This window comes from Marmota monax, unplaced genomic scaffold, assembly GCF_021218885.2.
Source record: "Marmota monax isolate L192 unplaced genomic scaffold, Marmota_monax_Labrador192_F-V1.1 WCK01_AAM20220418_F8-fsc00002, whole genome shotgun sequence".
Classification (NCBI taxonomy): Eukaryota; Metazoa; Chordata; class Mammalia; order Rodentia; family Sciuridae; genus Marmota; species Marmota monax.
The window spans coordinates 23,941,535-23,963,643 of record NW_026693571.1 but is presented as its reverse complement, the minus strand read 5'-3'; the positions used below and the strand labels follow the sequence as shown (position 1 = coordinate 23,963,643).

Below are 22,109 nucleotides of genomic sequence, written 5' to 3'. Positions count from 1 at the left end.
TGTTAAAAAACATCTAGTCTAATCACCACCTTTAATGCTTGAAGAAACTGAAACCCAAAGAGAAAAAAATGACTGCACAGGGCACAGCACTGATTCACTTCTGAACTAGGACTACAATTCAAGATTCTTTACTTACACCCTAGGTCTCAGTCTCTACAGCTAATATATTCGCTCATGCTTTTCTCTGAAAGCAACAGTTTCTAGGCAATAATAGGAGGAATGGGGGCTTGGTTAGTTTTTGGCTTTTTATTTTTCCATGTTGATGTCTATGTTACAGTGATTGTCAGATCAGCTTAAAGTTTTGATTTTATACCTTTTCTTAGAAGAAACATGATCACATGTATAAAGGAATTGCCCACAAAATTAGAGTCAAAGATTTAAGTAAAGACCTTTTCAGCATCTTGCATAGTGCTGCTTAAAAAAAGAAAAAAAAAAATAGGAGAAAGGACTTAGTAGAAAAGCTGTCTTTTGAAAAATTTGCCAGAGATTTTATGCTATACTTTTCAAGAATTATCTCCTTTCACTTCATAATTGGTGCTAGCAGGGGCCAAGCTACCTACTAAATGGTGTTTCTGACCTTATACTGTATTCCATGGTTTTGTGAAGTACATAGACAGTTTCCCCCAGAAAAACAAATGCTTCTGATAATATGTTGAAAGACATTATTAGTAAGGTTATAATATGAAAACAAACTTTAGTTTACAAAAAATTACTTTCAAACGGAGAATATATCCAAGTGCATTTCATGCTATGTGAAATGTGATTATCAAAAAACTGTGATAGTGATGATTAATCCATAAATGGTAACTGTGATCTAGCTCTTCTGAACTAGATCAACTACTTGTCTTAACATCATCAAGACAAAAATCACAGCTTAAATTAAAGATCAAGGAAAAATCAAAATCATCTTTCAAATGAATTGGAATGAATATATTATGTTAGAACAATCATGAATTTTGATAATTGCTATAAAATAAATAGAATAGCTACTTCAGTCTATTTTGAAACAAAAATTCCTCTGCCTGCTTTAAAATCATCTAAAACATTTATTATTAAAAGATCATTTTAATGTTTACAGATTAAATAGGGAAAAGACATGATATATTGCTATTTGATATATTGCTAGTACAAAAGCTTCCAAGATGCACAAACAATGAATTATATGGTTTAATCTATTACATATCACACTGCTTTGGGGCTTTAAGGAATATTAACTAAGGTCTTCTATAAGCTAGGCACATCTGAGTCACAAAAAAAAATCACATTTCTTTTCTCATGGAACTTACATATGCTAATCCTATTACCAAAGAATGTCAATATTTCTAAACAGCATGCACTGGAAATGCTAAACAATACTTTTTTTTTTTTTTTTTTTTTTGCAAAGGGCAGATTCTTCTCATTTTGCTCTTCTCACTATTGTCAACTCCATTTAGAAATCTTCTTTATCATCACGAGTGGACCATTTCTTTAAGAAAAAACATATTGAGTAACTTGAAATTGAGCTAATAAGGTTAAAAGGACATGCATAGTAATACTAACCTGCCTTACGCCATGTGTCATAGATTAGTCTGTGACTATAATGTTTGTTCAATTACCTATTCATTCAACAAATGTTCGATGAGTGTCTATAGTACGTCAGTGTCTATTCTATGTTTTCGGCATGAAGCATTGTGCAAAATAGACAAAGCTGTTGTGTAAATAATGTCAAAGTGGAAAAGAAAGTAAAAAAAAATAGAAACAGACATGTAAAATAGAGTCAGATAATAACTATTAGGGAAAAAATTAAATAAGATCAAGAGGAAGTAAATAAAAAGGAACTATGAGAGATGGGCTGCAGGGGCAGAGGACTAATAGGAGGGAGGATGATGAAGGGCTGTCTGAGTAAATAGCACTCCAGGCAGAGGAAAGAAGAAGAACAATGACTTCACAAACAACAAACAAAAACATCAGAGTGGCTAACATAGTGTGACCAAAACTGAGAGTTACAGGATTTTAGGTCAGAGTCATGGCCACAGGAGATCATGGAGGGTCTGTAGCTTATGGAAAGAAAATTTCCACAAAGAGGAGTAATTTGCTTTCAGGTAATGTGTGTGCCTAAATGACACTGCTATAGAAAATAAAATATTAGGGTCTGGCGATGTAGCTCAGTACCATAGTGCTTTCCTAGCATGCACAGGGTCTAGCTCCAAATCCTGGCACCATAAAAGGAAGAAAGAAAGAATAAAACATTAGTGTAAAAATTATACTTGGTAGTCCGGTACAGTGGTGCACGCCTGTGATCCCAGAGGCTCAGGAGGCTGAGGCAGGATGACTGCGAGTTCAAAGCCAGATTCAGTAACTTTGCGAGGCCCTAAGAAACTTAGTGAACCCTGTCTCTAGATAAAATATAAAATGGGATGAGGATGTGGCTCAGTGGTTAAGCAACCCCTAGGTTCAGTTCAATACCTGTATATATATATATATATATATATTATTATTGGTGATAGCTGGAAGCAGTGTACTGTCTTCCTAATTAAAAGAATGTAAATATCTGTCTCAACATAACTAATGATCTGGGATTGAGTTTATAAGGTGAAAAGTATTGGTTTCCAAAAAGCACTGAAAAAGACAATGTTTAATCCAGAAGGCTTGCATGCATAGGTGATTACAATGCAATAAGTACTTCCAAAATGTTATAAGAACAAAGAGTAATTGAATTGACTGCTTGACTTGTAAAACAACAAAGAGAAAGTTATTCTCACCCTCAAAATTTAGAAAAAGCAGCCATTATGGAAAGCAGTATGGAGAATCTTTGGAAAACTGGGAATGGAACCAACATTTGACCCAGCTATCCCTCCTCAGTCTATACCCTAAATACTTAAAACAGCATACTACAGGGATGCAGCCACATCAATGCTTATAGCCACACAATTCACAATAACTGAACTATGAAACCAACCTAGATGCACTTCAGTAGATGAATGGATAAAGAAAATGTGGTATATATACATAATGGAATATTATTCAGCATTAAACAACAATAAAACCATGGTATTTGCAGGTAAATGGATAGAGTTGGAAAATATAATGCTAAGTGAAGTTAGCCAATCCCCAAAAGCCAAATGTTAAATGTTTTCTCTGATTTAAGGATTCATAATGTGGTTGGGAGGGGGCATGGGAGGATTAGATAAACTCTAGCTAGGGCAAAAGGGAGGAAGGGGAAGGGAGAGGGCATCAGGGTAGGAAAGATGGTGGAAGGAAATGGAGATCATTACCCTAAGTACATGTATGAAGACATGAATGGTATGAATATACTTTGTGTACACCCAGATATATGAAAAATTGTGTTCTATATGTGTAATATGAATTGTAATACATTCTGCTATCATATTTAACAAAATTAAAATTTTAAAAATTTTGGAAAAAGTCAAATAATCTAAAAAATTATAACTTCCTTGAGCTTAACTTGTTTCAATATAGCCAAATATCCAAAATGCAAAGAGTGGCAAGTTCTATTAAGGAGAGACAGAACACATTTAACAGTCTAGTGTTTGAGAGAATAAAGGAGTATGAAAATACTGCCTTCCATGCAGGCTAGAAAAAAATATCACTCAGAATTTTAATAAATGCACTAATGCTAAGTGTGAGCTGCTATGTTTGTTTCGAATAGCAGATATGGGCAGTGGGGTTGGGGTTCTGTTATAGTCACAGACCACCAGTAAGTGCTCCCAAGAAAGTGGAACCAACAGGGTATCAGATAGAGCTGCCCTCAGTGGTATAGGCATGTTACAGGTGCTGGATGTTCTAGGTAAGCAGGCACAGTACTTCACACATTTATTTCTCCTTTTTTTTTACCTACTCCATAAAAACCTTAAGATTTGGGGGAAGGCAAAATAACCCTCTGGAAAGATCAAATGCTGCTGGTAAAGACACCTGGGAGAGAGTTAGAAAGTCATCTAAGTCCAGAATTATTTACAAATATCAAGCTGAAGTTAGCTAATTCTGGGGTCCAGGAAACTTTATCCAGGTGATTGGCATTATTGAGAAATTTCAGGGGCACACAACTTACCTGGGACTGAACTGGACCAGGTCAGCAGAAAACCGAGTGCACAATATTTTACCACAGGCGATGGGGCCAGGATTCACACAGGGACCTCCATTTGGTGCAGCTGTCAAAGGACAACTGAAAGCTGAAGGAGAAACAGAATCAACAATGAAAAGTCTCTTGCAGGGCAGGCCCCACTCCAAGTACAATGTAATGAAAAACTAATAGTTATTTTTAAGCCTGTAATGACAACAAAACCAGAAAACACACACACACACACACACACACACTACATACTAACAGCCTGACAGGAGGAAAGGGTATGCTAATATATTCTACTACTTTCAGTCTCTACAGACCCTCAAAGCAATCCAACTGAAATTACAGGATACACAAAAATGCAAGAAATAGCAATCAATTTTCAGAAAGTAAAGTAACAGAAATAAATTGAGCTATGCCCCAGATATTGGAATTACTAGAGACTATAAAATTAAGTGTGGTAAATGTGAATAATGGGAAATTCAGCAGAAAGAGGATAAACTGAAGCAATACATAGAAGGAAACTAAACCCAAGTTGAAATTAAAGGATTAGTCTAAACCAGGTGTAGTGGCACCCTCCTCCAATCCCAGATATTCAACAGGCTGAGAGGGGAGGATCACAAGTTCAAAGGCAGCATAAGTAACTTAGTGAAACCTTGTATCAAAATAAAAAAATGAAAAGGGCTAAGGATGCAGCTCAGTGGCAGAGTGCCCCTATGTTAAATCCCAGTACCTGCAGAAATAAATAAATAAAGATCAGGTTGGAAATAAATGAAATAGAAAAGACAAAAAGTAATGGAGAAAAAACCAATGAAACCAAAAGCTTTTGAAAAAAATTAACAAATTGCTAATCCATTAGCTAGACTGATGAAGAGCAAAAGAGAGATTTTATACAGTACCATAAGGGAATATTATAAATACCTGTATGCCAGTAAATTTGACAACTTAGATGAAAATTTCTTTAAAGATACAAACTACCAAGTCTCACTTAAAAGACAGATAAGCTGATGATTTCTATATCTATTGTCAAACAGATTTTGTGGGTTCAGAAATTTTCATTGATGAGTTCTACCAAACATTTAGGAAAGAAATAACATTGACGATACAAAAAGAATTCATTGAAAAAGTGTGACTACATTCCAACTCATTTACTGAGGCCAGCATTATCCTTGACAGGATAGCTTAACATTTGGAAAAAAGTTAGTGCAATTACCCATATTAGCAGACTAAAAGAGGAGACTTATATTATTATCTAAATAAACATAGAAAATTCAACATCCATTCCTGAAGAAACTCTCAGCTACTCCATTCCTGAACAAACTAATCTCAGGAATAATGAAACTACCTCAACCTTATAAAGATTGTAGTCAAAACCAATTCTAGTCTTTAACTTAATTGTAAAACACCAATTGCTTTTCCTGTAAGATCAAGAAAAGGGTTAGATGCCATCACCATATCTATTCAATATAGTACTGGTGTTACCAGCCAGTGTAATAAGATATGAAAAAGAAATAAATGGCATTCAGATTAGAAAAGAAGAAGTAAAGCAGCTCTTATTTGCAGATAACATGATTATCTACATAAAAAATCCTATAGAATCTATAAAATGAAAACTAGAACAAATAAGTTAAATAAGGTTTCATGATTCAGAATCAAGCTACAAAAATCTGAGTTTTTCTATATTGTAACAAAAACTGGAAATTAAAAGTACCATTTACAGGGCTGGGGATGTGGCTCAAGTGGTAGCGCGCTCGCCTGGCATGCGTGCGGCCGGGGTTCAATCCTCAGCACCACGTACAAACAAAGATGTTTTGTCTGCCGAAAACTAAAAAATAAATATTAAAAACTCTCTCTCTCTCTCTCTCTCTCTCTTTTAAAAAAAAGTACCATTTACAATAAAAGATAAATGTATAAAATACTTAGGAATAAATCTGAAAAATAAATGCAAGATATATATATATGTAAATAAATACATTGCATAATATATATTATATATAATATATATATTGAATACTACAAAAGGTTGCTTTGGAAAAATTTAAAAAGATGTAAATAAATTATACAATGAAAGTACTGTGATTTTGAATTGAAGATGCAGTATTGTGAATATGTCAAAAATTTCTCTTTGTATAAGCCCATAGACTGCTTAAGGAATATAATTAGTGTATAGATAGCATGATGATAGGAGGGTATGTGGAATAATGGGAAGATATGAGTTGAGTATGAAATGTCAGAAAGAATTTTATATGCCATGCTAAGATTTCAGGATTTTTTTTTTTAGCAGAAGTGCCAGTTCATTGACAGTTTTATTTGTCTTTAACTTTTCATTTTTAAGCAATTTTAGATATATAGAAAAAATTCACTCATAGCCCTCACCCAGATCCCTTTAATGTTCACTTTTTACATAGATACAGTAAAATTATCAAGAACAGTCAATTGACATTCATAGAGTATCCTTAACCAACCTACAGATTTTGTTCAAAATTTACAAACTTTTTCACTCATAACTTCTTCCCATCCTGGATTCTTATCTAGGATCTCACATTGTACTTAGTTGTCATTTCTCATTAGTCTCCCCTTGGTTGAGGATCTTCAAAACATGGGAATGATATGATGAGTTTTTAAAAAATACACACTGTTAATGGTGTGGTTGATTGAAGAAAGGATAAGCTGAGACTATGAAATCACATGAACTTGGAGAGTTTCATTAATTCTGTTAGAGATGATATAGGTTGAATGGAGAAACTGGCTGTAGATATTTTAAGAGGGGAATGGTTACGAGAAATATTTAGGATATAGAATTAAAATTATGTGTTAAGAGCTGGGGTTATGTCTTCAGTAGTAGAACACTTGCCTTGCATGCATGGAGCACTAGATTCAATCTTCAACACCACATAAATAAATAAAGTAAAGATAATGTATCCATTAACAATTAAAAATTTTAAAAAATTATGTTAGAGAATAAAAGGGAAAAAGTGAAGGTGACTTCTGAGTCTTGGCAATGCTATCTGGAAAGATAGCAAAGTAGCAACAATTGAGAAAGCAATGTAAAATATTGTTTGGGGTCATTTTCTCTTCTTACATAAACATAAATGCATTGCTATCTATACCTTTGTAGCGAGATCTTATTTAAATTATTTATAGGATATAATTTGTTGGAATATATTAAATATTGTGTCATTCATTTTGAAAGAATCAGTTCTAAATCTGAGAAGTTCCCTATTATGAAGAACAGTAATTCTATCCTTTCTGAAGTTATTTTTAACTTATACATAAAAACATAAAATGGTACATACTAATGTGTACCATATAATGTTTTGATTAAATAAATACATTGCATAATGTTTAAATCAGGTTAAACATATCTATCTTCTCAAACATTTATTATTTCTTTTTGGTGAAAATTTTCAAAATCCTTTTGTGCTATCTTTTAAGAATAGTAGTTTTATACCTAGAATTTATATAAAAGTATGGGGAAAGTTTCAAAGACAAACATGTAATATGATCTGGATTATCATTCTTTTCAAAATTATGTTTAATTCTTACTCTTTGCTTGCTGGGATTATGAGATAAAGGTCATATTTTACCAATAAAACATTCTACACTCATTTAGTTTTCTGAAATTCAGTTGCCATGTTTTCTGTAAGGCTTTGATCAGTTATAGAATATACCTTGGGAAGATGTTTTACATAGACTGATCATTTTGTAAATCTGCTGACTGTAGGAAGAAGGTCTTTCTAAACATAGTATAAAGCAAAACATTACTGAGTATAAATATTTGACAGTTTTATTGTGAAACAATTTTTAAGCTTTTGAAGAGCTAAATAAATTGTAATAAATTTAATATGGAGACTAAAAGCAGATATTTTTCACGTAAGTAACAGAGAAAGGGTGATACTCAAATATGTAAGTTCTGTTTCAAATTAATAATAGAAATTATGATGATTCTCTAAAAATTAGAATAAATGCTAGTTGATGATTTTGTGCTTCATGACTTGAAAAGCCATTTGATTTTTATCATGCCTTGTCAAGCACTGTCAGATGTTTAAGACGTTTCTTTTACCTGCTTTTGGAGTATTCACTAAGAATAAAAATATATATTTTGAGTGTGCCTGGAAATTTTCGAGGTACAGTTTCTGTGCCTCAGGGAATTAAGGCCACAAATCTGGGTTTTCAAAAGTTTGTTTTGCTTTGTTTTTAGTTTGGAACTTCCTTTTTGTAGTTTTAAGGCAGTCTCACTAATGTGACCAGAAAAAAAAAATCTGCTGATAATTGGAAACTAACAGCTACCAAAAAAATAAATAAAATAATAATGATAATAATCCCAGTACCACAATAGGAAGTTGTATATTGGCATTTCGAGCACAGAGTATTGTGGGAAGGGATTCCAATGTTTAGTCTTTTTTACTGTATTGGTCCATTTGTGCTGCTCTAACAGAAAACCAGATACTGGAAAACTTATAAAGAATAGAAATTTATTTTTCACAGTTCTGGAGGCTGGGAAGTGTAAGATCAAGGTGCTGGAATGGAATAGGGTCTGCTTATCTCTGTATCCCGTGGTAGAATATAGAGTAATGAGAAAGGGGCAAGAAACTCAGGCTTTTACAAGGAACACACTTCTGCAATGACAGCATCAGCTTCATTCATTCATGAAGGCAGTGTCCCCATGATCCAAACATGTCCATCAAGCTACAGCTTCTAATACCACTGCATTGGGGATCAAGTTTATAACAGTATTAGCTTTGGGGGGCCCATTCAAACCATAAAAACATGTGAAAAGTATGTGCTAACGTCCTGATGAGATCCAAGGAAGAAGTCATATCAAGGTAAACTGGTCCTTACAAATAAATCAGAAAAAATATCACAAGGAATATTTGTATTGTGAGTGGATGATGTCATCCCCAAAGATTCCACCAAGTTCTCATTGAGTATTTAGTAAAAGGTAACCCATTTCACAGCACTTAAAAGAAAAAGAAGACTTAAACTGCTTAGTTTTAGAAATGAAAAAGATAGTGCACATGAACTTTATTTAACTTAAATGTATACATGTATTCAACCAACTTTATTTCCATAAATGCTGAATGACCAAAATGGGTCCAAAGTGTTACTTATTGCAAACAATATTAGAAAACAAACAAATAAACAAAAACAGTGTGCTTTCAGCAATTAGTACAAGCTCCAGACATCTTTGATAGTGTTAAAATCTCAAACAGCTGGAGTCACAAAACCACAAGCTGTTCAATACTATCTCTATGTATGTGGAGTATGTACTTACATACATAGTATAAATAAATCACAGAGGTCGAAATAATAGTGGGGAAGAAAGATGCAATTGAGAATTCCTTGGTTTGGATTACATTCATTAAAAAAAAAAAAAGTGGAAACGCACAAGCACACTCTGATCTTCCTAGCTCAGTTCTCAGACTCCATCTAATGTACTGGTGTATGCATCCTTTGGAACTAAAACTCTAAATGATTTAATCTTTTAACAGACAATCTCCAAATGTGGTTTTCCTTATGGAAATCTCTATCTTTTCTCTGCCATGCAAAATGTTAAGTTTACAAACAAAAGATTCTCCATTGTTTGTTTGCTGTGTTGAAAAGGATCTTGGGCTATAATTAGAAATCAGCCTCTTCTATTTCTTTCCTTTCCTTTTTTCTTTGTAGGTGATATATGTGATTTCTTCCCAATTGTGAGAAATAATGGGTTGGGCACAATAAGAGGGAAGCATGTTTATAATTTGCAGCCTACTAATATCCCAATCTCTTCCTATGAGAAACCTCACAAGATAATTATAGTGCTTTCTTTTTTATTGAATTTTAGAATCTTTATTAGAATAGAGTTCCAGGATGCTAACATATGAACAAATCATAGTTAGCATAGCAGTTAAAGTTGATTTTGCATATTTGGAACATGTGATGTCTCAATTACCATTTAGATCTAACATGTTATGTTTTGACTATAGTTTTTGATAATTTCTATTTTGATTTCATAGGAAAATTTTATTTATTCTTGCTAGGATGGGTAATTCCAAAATGCAGGATGGGTAATACCAAATAATAATTTAAAAATGATACATTTGCTAATGAAACTAACTGACCTCAATGGATGCCAGAAACTAGAGATTGTACCAAACACTACATCTTATGTCTTCTCTTATACACATGCTTGTGTTAAATTTGGATTTAGGAATCAGGCATAGTAAGAGATTAAAAATGATTACTAATAATAAAATAGAAAACAACTATATAAAAGTTGTAAAAGTTACACCAATGTAGTCTTTCTCTTAAACTACCTTATTGTACAGTACTCACCCTTCTTATGATGATGTGAGATGGTCAATTCCTACGTGATGAAATAAATAAGGGAAATGGGCCTACGCATGTGACATCGCATTAGGTTCCTATTGACCTTCTTATTGGGACACCACACTGTGACACCGTGACAGTCTATCTTATAACTGAGATGGCTGCTAAGTGACTGTCACATGGGTAGTGTGGATGAAGAGATCATTCACAGCCTGGGTGTGATGGAGCAGATAGTGTGAGAGTTCATCAGGCTATCAGAAAGGCATGCAATTTAAACTTATGGATTATTTCTGGAATTTTTCATTTAATATTTTCAGACTGCAATTATTTATGGGTAAATGCATTGCTTGGAAGAAATAAGATTATATGCTAAATCAAACTGATTTGTTATTTGTTTTTTTTTTTAATTTTTTATTGTTGGTTGTTCAAAACATTACAAATTTCTTGATATATCATATTTCACACTTTGAGTCAAGTGGGTTATGAACTCCCATTTTTACCCCGTATACAGATTGTTATTTGTGATTAATATATAACTCTCAAATTTGAAATTTCTCCTTCTAAATCTGAAGATTAAAACACACAATTTTTCTGTAACGTTATATGTAGCATAATACTAAAGCTGAATTTTTTGTTTAAAAATTTTCAAGGTATAATTTTATAACTTTCATGTTGAAGGTATATAAAATGTTATATTTACTTAATCACTTGTAACTAGTGTAATCTAAAGATTTACTGTAACCAAATACACTTTAAGAAACTTTTTTTGACTTTAAATGCTAAATGAGTTTTTAAAACAAAATCTTTGAAAAATTAATTTCTACTTGCTTTTATGAGTATAGTCTTGTTTAAGACAATAATAAAACAAACTTTTAACCAGGATTCTTGCATGTATTTTTTGAAATTACATGTATAAACTCATATTGCTTTCTATGCATGTTAAGTTGAAGAACATGAGTTGAATGTGATTTTTTTTTTCTAAAACTTCAACCTCAATCAATTATGGTTTGCATTCATCCTTGATGCTGTCTTTCAAATTTATTTGAAATCAATATAACCTCTCTCATGAGTCAATTTTTGAAAAGTATTTTCCAAATAATTATTAATTTACTTTGTTTCCATTGTTTGACTTAGCATCAATCATAATAATGTATTTGATTTTATATGCTTATTGTTGGTCTTGTACTTCTAAACTTGGATTTTAAATCAGCCTTCATTAACTCCCCAATTAATTACATGGAAGGGCTTACCATTTATATTTTCCTTTTAGGTGTTTTGAAGAATTACGTTAAACAATCTACATTAAAGTCTAAATTCCCAGAATGTTATACTTAGAATGCCTAAAATCTAGAAAAATATCTAGATTTATAAGTAATTATAAAAACTGAGCTTCTCAAATGGTAATAGTGTTATCTGGATTCTTTCTGAATTTACTTTTCAACAGAGGTCATAACCCAGTTGGTAGAAACTAGAAATTATTTATCTGGGAACCAGAATAAGGTAGTTGTTAAAATTTAGTGTTTTGTTTGCCTGAGATTTTTCTGTCAAGGAAAAGAACAAAAAAATTTTAATCTCTCCAGGTTTTTGAGAGAAAAAGTATCACCAAATCTTTCATCTCACCTTCATTTATTCACAGTTTACATATTATATATTTTTTTGAAACCTCATATTATATACTTATCAAAGAATCATCCTTTCTCTGAAATGTAATTGATGATTATAGAAATTTAGCTACCATTATTTGAATACCTAGCTTGTGGGACTCAAATAAAGAGACACTTTGTTATCTCTGATCCTTGTAATAATCCTATCAGATTTGTGCTATTTTATCCTTTTCACAGATGGCAAAATTGAGCCACTAGAAGGTAGATAATTTGCACACAGTCACATAGATAATAAAATCAGAATTCTTAAACTGCATTCCAACAGCACCTTATAACTTGTGGAACCCCTTATATAGAATGCTCCTTTAATTTTTTTTTTTTTTGCATAGTCAAATGAAAGAGAAAATATGCAAAATCCATTGACCTCTTCAATATTACTATGCTCTCTTGCAGCCTGTGAACTTATGAATCAAGGCATCTTAGCCCTGGTCAGCTCCATTGGCTGCACATCAGCAGGGTCCCTCCAGTCATTAGCAGATGCCATGCACATTCCCCACCTATTCATTCAGCGCTCAACAGCTGGGACCCCAAGAAGTGGCTGTGGCCTCACCAGGAGCAACAGGAATGATGATTATACTCTCTCCGTTCGTCCACCTGTCTACTTGAATGAGGTTATCCTAAGAGTGGTCACAGAATATGCTTGGCAGAAATTCATTATATTCTATGACAGTGAATATGGTAAGTGTTTATAATCTGTATGAATTTTATAAGTAGATGTTTGCATGAAAAGTAACCTCATTAAATCCTGAAAAAAATTTCAGGAGCTTACTCATTATTTGTGGTTTTCTTGTCATATTTTTATAAACCTAGCAGCAACAACCAAACACTTTGTTAATGCCATTAACTTCATCCTTTTGTATTAAGTACCTTTTGAAGTCAAATTTAAAAATAAACACCTATATCTGGTGCTCAGCTTACAAATGTTTTTGAAATAGCATGACTCTGATACATCTTGTTTTTTCACATATCGCATCATAAAGACAATAAATACTGCCATTCTTTTTTAAAAAATGTACATGTTTCTATAATAATAAGAACATTTTGGATAGATTCTAGAGCACTGAGAAAACATAACTTCTTAATTACTTTTAAAAATCTGACAACCTAGCTGGGCATGGTGGCACACACCTGTAATCTCAGCAACTCAGGAGGCTGAGAAAGGAGGATTGAGAGTTCAAAGCCAGCCTTAGCAATGGTAAGGTGCTAAGCAACTCCATGAGATCTGTTTCTAAATAAAATACAAAAATGGGCTTGGGATGTGACTCAGTCAGTGGTCAAGCGCTCCTGGGTTCAATCCCTGGTACAAAAAACAAACAAACAAACAAACAAAAACCTCACACCTTGCTTTATGCACTGTGTCAACTTTAATATCTATTCAATATTTAACCCTTTGAATTTGCTGAAATTATCACCTTATTGTTAACTTATCATTAATAGTGCACATTGTTTTCAATGTGAAATTTCACAAAAATACAAGGTAGAATGAAAACAATGTATTTAATCTTCTAAGATAAAACAAAAAGCATAGTCTCTAAATTTACCAGAATTTGAGGAGAAAACACATTGTCACTGTATAGTTTTGGTACATTAAGATAGTAAGCAAAAGCATATTTTCTAACTGACAAATCCCAGAGATTTTCAAATATAATTTCCCTCTTATTTAATCAGTAGCGGGGAGAAGTTGAGATGAGTATGATCACATTAGGGGCAATAAACAGATCTCAATAATGAATACCTATGTAGAAAGGTGTTTCTTTAGAAGTTGTCTTGACAAGGAGTCTAACATTTTTCCTGTTCTGTATGGATGGGTCTTTGCATTTTTATCAAAAGAAATCAGTAAGGAGTTCCCCTTCTGTGATGCAACTTGTTTTTCTTAGCAAATGAGTAAATAAGCATCAAAAAAAAAAAAAAGAAAAAGGCCATGCTTTCTTGTCATAATCTCCTCAACATTGTGAACAATATTGGAGAACAGGGACACAAGAGTGGGCCAGAAAGCACCATCAACAGAATCGAGAACAATCAGGCTGGCAGAAATCTGGGAAGCAGCAAATAAGAGCTCCTATGGACTCCCAGGGAAGGAGAACAAGTGGCCAATACAGTTAGCCCTAAATATTCAAAGGCTTCATGGGGTTTTGGCAGCCGGAACCCCATTAAACTTGATGGCTAAGCTTCAGCCAAAGTTTGTGGCACTTTCTGGAAACATACTTCTTTGTCTCCAGGAAGGAAACCCATATTTTTGTTACTTAATTCACGTTATTTAGGGGTCATAAAACAAAGACCAAAAGACTAAAATGAATAAAATAAACAAAAGTGATATAAAAATAATTGGCCCATCAATGAAAGTAAGGATTGAAACCAACACAAATCTGGAATTTTCTGACTGGATTATATAGTAAGCTAAGTTTTATCTCTGGAATCAACAAGCTGAGCTTGCCTTTGTCAATTTTCTCTCAATGTAATCTAGGACCTTTATAACTCTAAATGGTATTCTTAGTCTCTAATCAAACATAAGTTGAGATAATGAATTTTTAAAATACTGTAAGAGAATAAAACTCTTTTCAGTTAATGCTATCAAAATAGTGCCATAAAAAAGAACAGAAAAGTGATTTTTTTGATTAAGGCATTTCAAAGCATTAAAATAAGAATTTACCCTTTGATTACAAATGTCTGAGAAGGAAGAACATCTTTGTTAGCTTGTTTCCAACCCTGTTGGGATTAACCATGAAATTCTTATAAGAGAAAATGTTTTTAGTATTGATGAGGTAAATATATTTTTGAAAATACCCAGCAAATACATACTCACAGAGTTATTTACATACATTTGCAATTCCTAATTCTTTCTTGCTCAATTTTCCTTTGAGTAAATAAGATACTATAATTGCAGTGTGGATGGATGAGTCCTCTGTTAGATACAGGGTTAGTTTTAGAAATAACAATAAACTTTTTTTTTCCTTTACTCTGAAGATACACTCGCTTTTGACTTATTTAATTTAACAATTTATGAAAAATTGCCCTGCTTCTACCATTAAAATTATTTCCAGTAATACTGTTATTTAATGAAAGAAAATTACCCTTTGATACTTACAATAAATCTTGTTAGTAAAACTAGGCTGGAGTCCAGAATAAACAAACAGCTGTCCAAATACCTTGTACCTTGAAGAGGGCTACGCGTATTTACATATCCATTCTTCAGTGTCATCATTTTAAGTTAGAACCTTGGAATTGTACTTGACTTTTATCTTGATTATCAGGAATTACTTTCATTAAATGAATGGATTAAGCATCATCTGTGGATGGAATCAGGCAGCCTGCTGGGGCCAAATGTTATTGAAGGTGTATTTTGCTTAGAAAAATCTACTTTTTTTTTAGACTCAAGCTTTTAGATCCAGTTAATTAGAGAAACACTTATTTTTTTTTTCCAGAAGCAGTTAATTATGATTAAGGGCACAGTATAAAAGTCTACTTTAAATTCCCTAACAAAGAAAATACACATTTTTGATTCTAAGTAAATGGATAAAAGAGGAAGGAAAAGTGGAAACTTGATTTGAATAGGTTGATTCAATGCATTTTTTAAAAATATTTGGTTTTTAGTTATAGGTGGGCACAAGATCTTTATTTTATTTTTATGTGGTGCTGAGGATTGAACCCAGTGTCTCACATATGCTAGGCAAGCGCTTTACCCCTGAGTCACAACCTCAACCCTCAATGAATTTTTGCAAAGGCTTGAAATGAGGTTAAGAAATGTTGAGCTTTTAAAAATGTGTCATTCAGAAAATATTCAACACTCACTGGCTTAGTGCAAAGTAAAGGATGAGATAAAAAGTTTTACAGAATGTAATCTTAACCTTTAAGAAGTTTACAATTAACAAAAGAAGTAAAATGTTTATATATCTCTTAATAGAGAAAATAGTAGGTTAAGTGTTATGAATGATGCAGACTGAATCTAGTGGTATATAACCAAGAAAGTGTTTAATTTTGGCATCAGTGATTAAGGCAGGCTTTAAGACTTTGATCTTGGTTATGAAAATTAGGGAGGATTTTAAAAAGCAACATATGTGAGAAACAGCCATTCGAATAGACGGTGTCACAGAGTCCTGTAGCAACTAGAATAGTAAAAATATCTTTGAGCATTTTTATTTGCCAGGCACTAGAATAAGTATTATATTATATTGTAATGATATTGTATCATTTAATCATCTCAACAATCGAGAATATAATAACAAGTACTAACTTTATAAAAAAATATTTACTACATTCTACATACTATATATATATATATATATATATATATATATATATATATATATATATATATATGTATTACCTCATTTAATCCTTAAATAGAATATGAGGTTATTAGTAGTAGGACTATTATTATTTTCATAAATGAAAAATAAATGTGATGTCCAATAAATCAAGAAGCCCAAATCTAATCCTGATGGTTTCTTCTGTAGTCCCTGCATTCAATAACTAGAGTACTTTGACACTATAGATATAGAATAAGATTAATTACTGTCAAACTGTGAAATAGATATAAGTTCACCAAGTTAAATGTATAAAATCATCATTATTAAAGGAAGACAATGACATCAAGCCTGCATATTTTCTGCATGTTAGCATCAATGAGAACTACTATATTTCAGTTAGGGAAGTTTAGTTATTATTGGAAGCATAGAAACAGAACAGTCATTGGACCAAAATAGGCTAACCCAACTGTAGCAGAAATAGCTGCTTACCTACCCAGTAACCACTGTCCCAGTTTAGAGAGAGAAGACTTTAACTCTCATGGCACAGCAAGCACCATGAGTCTCAAATGTCAGTTCCTCTTGACTTCAAGTCCATGGTGAGATGCAGAGCAACTCAGGCAGATTCTGTACATGTGGTAGGCTTGTATGACAACCAAGAGCTCTGGGCTTATAGAACCTGTACATCTCTGCTCTGGTGAGCATATCTGCTTTCAAAATGTGCCATAGCACAAGAGAATCTTGGAGAATTGGCTATCACTAATATTCTCTCTCTACATTGTTAGCTACCAGTAAATAGCCCTGATTAGTCACTTCTCTCACTAACATGAATAACAGGTAGGAGGGTCAAAGTCATTCAATTTTTCTCACCTATATTTATTCAAGGATACTATAAACAGGACTTTAGTGAGGAGAATTGTTCTCAACTGTGCCTTCTAGGGTCCTAGACTCAGTCAATTGAATAAATCCCTTGAACTATCAGCATTTACCTTCAAAACTAAAATTGTTTTCTCCTTAAATTTTTGCATAATTCTCTCAACTTAGAAAGAAGCATTAATCCAGGTACAGAGGATTTATGTATGGTTGCAAAGACTGTATCTTTGCACATGGGAAGAAAGTCTGTTACTTATAACTACCCTGGCCAGAAAGTTGAAACTGAATCGAACAGTTTCCAAAGCTGAAGTGGTGCCATTGATCATGGTAGTGAAACTCAGGGATTTCTAACTGGACAACTTCAATTATAGGGAAAACTGCCCTTTGGATTTACAAGTATTGTTTCATATAGCTCCCCCAAATAAATAAGGGTAGCCTCAATTTAGAGAGATCCCATTAGAGTCCTACATTATCTGCTGCTGGTATTTAATTAAACACATGAAGCTCTCTTAAGATCACCCCTAAAGTACAAGTCAAGTGTCTTCAGGATGGTGGGAATCCTCACACAAGAATTATACTCCTATAAGTGCATATGGTTTTCCTGTGGTATAGGGAATTGTGGCTTGGATCTGGAAAGTCCCTCAAGGTTTGGTCCCCAATGCATCAATGTTCTTAAATAGGGCTTCTGGAAAGTGGTTGGATCATGAGGGTTCTAGCCTCATCAATGGGTTAATTCATTGATGCATTCATAGCTGATTAGACTATTGGGAGGTGGTGGAAACTGTACAAATTTGGACCTAGCTGAAGAGAGTAAATCTTTGGTGGGGGCATGCACTTGGGGGCAATATCTTGTTCCCCTCTCTTTGCTTCCTGGTTGCCTTGAGGTTTATTCCACCACATCCACTCTGCTATAATGTTGTGGCTTCTTTGGGCCTATGACAATGGAGGTAGCCATGGACTGAAACTGAGTGAAGTGAGTATTTCCTCCTTTGAGTTTATTTTTTTAGTCAAGTATTTTGTCACAGTGAGGAAAAACTGACTAACACAAGGGAGAAAATTTAGTTACCCCGTGTGGGAGACAAATCAGTAGCACCTCCAATGTGGATACCTTTCCCAGTGGTAATACCAGTCATTCCCAATTTATAAAGAGTAATTGAGCTCAGCACTTCATATCACAAGAGATTTCTAGAGGGAAGATGGTTCAACTTGTCCTGCTTGTCTTCTCTAGGGACCAAGAAACTAGTGATGAGACTGAGACCTCCTTTTCTAAATGAAGTTTCAGAACACTCATTTACATGATATCTGGAGCTGCTTTTGACCTACAATAGCAGAGTTGAGCAATTTTATCAAAAATAATTTAACCCACAACATAATTGTTTATCAGTCTTTGTTTCAGGTCTTTCAAGTTTTCTTGACATTTCATGTAAAGAGTGAGAATAGTGGTAGAGATGGTTTTGGTGATACTAAAAGGTGTTCTGTGTAGGGTGTGGAGTGCATCCCCTAGTGTTTCCAGTACACTCGTTGGGGTTATTAAATAAAAGTGATCAAATTGTGAGTAGAGTCACTAGGTGAGGAATTGCCACTCCAGCAGTCGGTTAAATTTAAGGCACTTATCCCAGTTTGGGTATCTATACCAGAGTGTTGTCTTTCATGAAGGAAACTCCAGAATTCATTCTGGAAGAAAAGAGTCATTGTCCATCCCTTGTTCATATTTCTAGGAGTCTGAGGACGTCCCCTTCCCAAGCAGAGTTGTTGCTCTACGTCTACCTCCAGAAAAATAGTGTCTTCCATTCTAATAGCTATAATCTCATTTTTTCTCAATTATATTCTGTTTAGTCTTAGACCTTTCATGAAGAATGGTCAAATACAAGGGCTACAGGGACATATTTATTAAACTCATAGAGACCAATTGTGTCCTTCCCTTTGGTCTATATGGCCCATTCATTGTAGAACTTGACAAGCTGTATGCTCAAAAAAATGTTCTTTATCCTTATAAACCAGAATCATGTCAATCCAACAAGAAACTTCAGGAGGCTAATGCAAATTTAAGTTGAAATCCCCTAAGCTCCATTTAGGCTGGGCTGCTACTCAGGCTTGTTAAAGAAAAAGAAAGAAACACCACAGCTAGGAAAGGTCAGAATGGAATTTTGAATTTAAGAGTAGATCTGTTATCTCACACCACTTTTATTTGATCACGACCCAAAAAAGAGTCAAGATGATATGATCTCTTTCTCAGGACATCTGTATTAAGTGAACAAACTGCCTTACCAGGGTGTGTGGGTCACAAAGAGGTGAAGGGGTTTCAGTAGGACATCTTTTTTGAATCACCATTTGAGGAGATTGTTTCAACACTCAACAATGTCAGATATCTGTGAAAGGTAAAGGATATGACAGATATATTCTATTTCTTCACTATTAGCTCATTGTTGAGTGCCTTTTGCATACTTTTGTTAGACTGCAAATGGTCTAAGAAGCTAAAAAATAACATAGAATAGTTGCAAGGGCTAGGATAGCTGATTGGCTCCTCTGCGGTGATGCTCATTGGGCTGTTTCCCTGCCCTTTCAGACCACGGAGCTGCTCATTGGGGGACTTTTTTGGCTCCGCCCACGTGACCCAGCCAATCGGCCTCAAGAGCAGGAGGATTGTGGGAGGTAGAGAGAAGCTTGTGTGGGAGAGAGAGGCTTGTGGAAAGCCGGTGGTGGCAGTTGAGGCTCTGAGGGTTTTTCCTGAGAGGCTGTTTTGATAGCAATGCCTCCTGTCCTGATCAGCCCATAACAATACAGCAACTTGAAAAGGTATCAAGTGGACCAAATTCTTACATAATTTACTTCAGAGGTAGTCAGAGGTCAGCATATGCCTGGATGGGTATGGACTATGCATGTATAATATGGCTTTCCCTGACAGTCTATGAGCAGATCAACTTTGAGAAGGAATCACAACTATTGCTGAAAGTGATAACTTATTTCAGAAACATAAAGCCCTCTGTTTCTCATCTACTCTGAGATAGTGGGTATGTTATCATGTGTAGTTTTATGATGAGCTCAGGCAGCGATGGAGACAATCTGGGCAGTCCTATCTCTATAAGCAGCTGAATCCAGTTGATCTCATCAAATAATGAGCTTTCACTATGGGCTTCTACATGAATAATCAAATAGAGCCATGGTATATTTCACATCCCCAAGGAGGGGAGATCTTTAGTGTATTGTTTTGTGGTTTTCTAAGTTTCAGACTAAACAGCTAAGCTGTTGGCAAAAGACCAGCAGTCAAAAGAAAACTGTAACCTGGGTCAAGGAAAGTACTATACAGAGCTATGAGAATGGCCTTGAGTTCTGACCACGTTGCACAGTGACCATGACATTTTCAGTACTATACAGTTGTTACTGAGTTTGATCCACCCAAGCAAACCCCAGTAAGCACTATCAGATTTTAATTTAGCAAAACAATCACTGAGTAGTGCTATTTATTTATGGGAACCTCTGTGAGTTAAGACCATTAAAGGCAGCATTCTACTTCAGGTGTAAAGAGAGAATAAAATCTCCCCCAAAGGCAGTATTTGATTTTGATTTACACTTAATAAGCAGATATATTTGGCCCTTCACATCTTGTTAGTTGTTGAATTTGGGGTGACTCTGCTCAAATTGAGAATATCAGGGCATTCATGGATGAGGTTTTCAGTTTCAGTAAGAACTCAATAGAAAGCTAATAACTGCTTTCACAGTGGGTTTACTTGCTTGGTAGCCAAGTTAGAGGCAACAAGTCCAAAATCCTAACATAGAGTTTAGAGAAGGCTGTCTCCCTTCTGCAGAAACTCATAATCATTAGTTACAGATTAGTGGGGAAGAGGAGAACAGATCCTCTAACTGGAGGGAGGGATCAAGAATTTTTAATCTACATGAAACTTCACTGGTGAACATATTCTGAATGTTATTGGCAGAAATGTAATAACACTGCAGTCAGTGCTATTGAAACTGAAATTTCTGGCTTATTCAATCAATACACATCATCTACATAAAAACTCTGGTTACATGGGATAGAGGCATTTGTGCTCAATTACGGAGTAAATTATGTAAGAATTTGGTCCACTTTATTGACAATGTAGATCTCTTTTATGGTTCTGATTCTCTCAGAACCTCCTTGAGCATTTATGGTACAGGAGAGTGGAAGCATATAACACAATAATAATTATTATAAATTCAGTGTAAGAAGAAAAAGCAGCATGTTAAATTAAAAGAAAGGTCTGCACATAAACTCATTATAGCCATTACAGATTCCCTCTCCAACAGTACACCTGCACCAAGCAGTTGAACCTAGATGTGCTCCTCCCTACCACCAAGACTGGATAGGAGCTATGTGCAACAAAGCCATAATGTTTGCATCCCTCCCCTCCCTAATGTTGCCCAAAATAAGATGAGTTAATGGGGCAAGGATTCTTATGAAAGCAGATGATGTCCAGGTGGAAGGGAAGGGAGGGATTAAAGAATGTGGGCAGAGACGAATTGTTCAATAGTAAGAAGGTATTTTTGTTTGAAGTAGAAAATATATGGCTCAACCAAGAAAACAACTTGTTTTTGGTCCACCTACAGCTCTGTATCTTCATGAGTAACACAATTTATTTGAGATGAGACTTGTGTATTTTTCAAAATTGATACTTGAGGGAAGACATCTGCAAGAGTGTTGAAGAAAAGAAGGCTTTGAATGTGTTCAAGTATTGGGAAGTGATTGTGTACCACTTTGAGTGGTACTTGCTTCATAGAAAAAGATGTTTATTTGGTTTCTACTATGATTGACTGAAATAAACGCTATTTGATGAATTTATATGTCATAACTTTAAAAAGCAAGCCAATTTTCATCATGCCTTGTCAAGAACTGGAGTGTGTTTTAAATGCAGTAGACTTTAACCTTTTCCTGCTTTTGGACTACCCACTAAAAAGAAAAATTAATATTTTGAGAATACC

General features: G+C 34.2%; 1 protein-coding gene across 1 annotated transcript in view; it reads left to right on the top strand.

The window, feature by feature from the left end:
• The window catches only part of Grid2 (glutamate ionotropic receptor delta type subunit 2), a 1,437,644-nt gene that overhangs the window by 713,473 nt on the left and 702,062 nt on the right, over nucleotides 1–22,109 (top strand). The window contains exon 3 of the mRNA XM_046459106.2: nucleotides 12,430–12,714. Coding sequence (XP_046315062.1) covers nucleotides 12,430–12,714 — 285 coding nt within the window. The remainder of the gene's footprint in view (nucleotides 1–12,429; nucleotides 12,715–22,109) is intronic.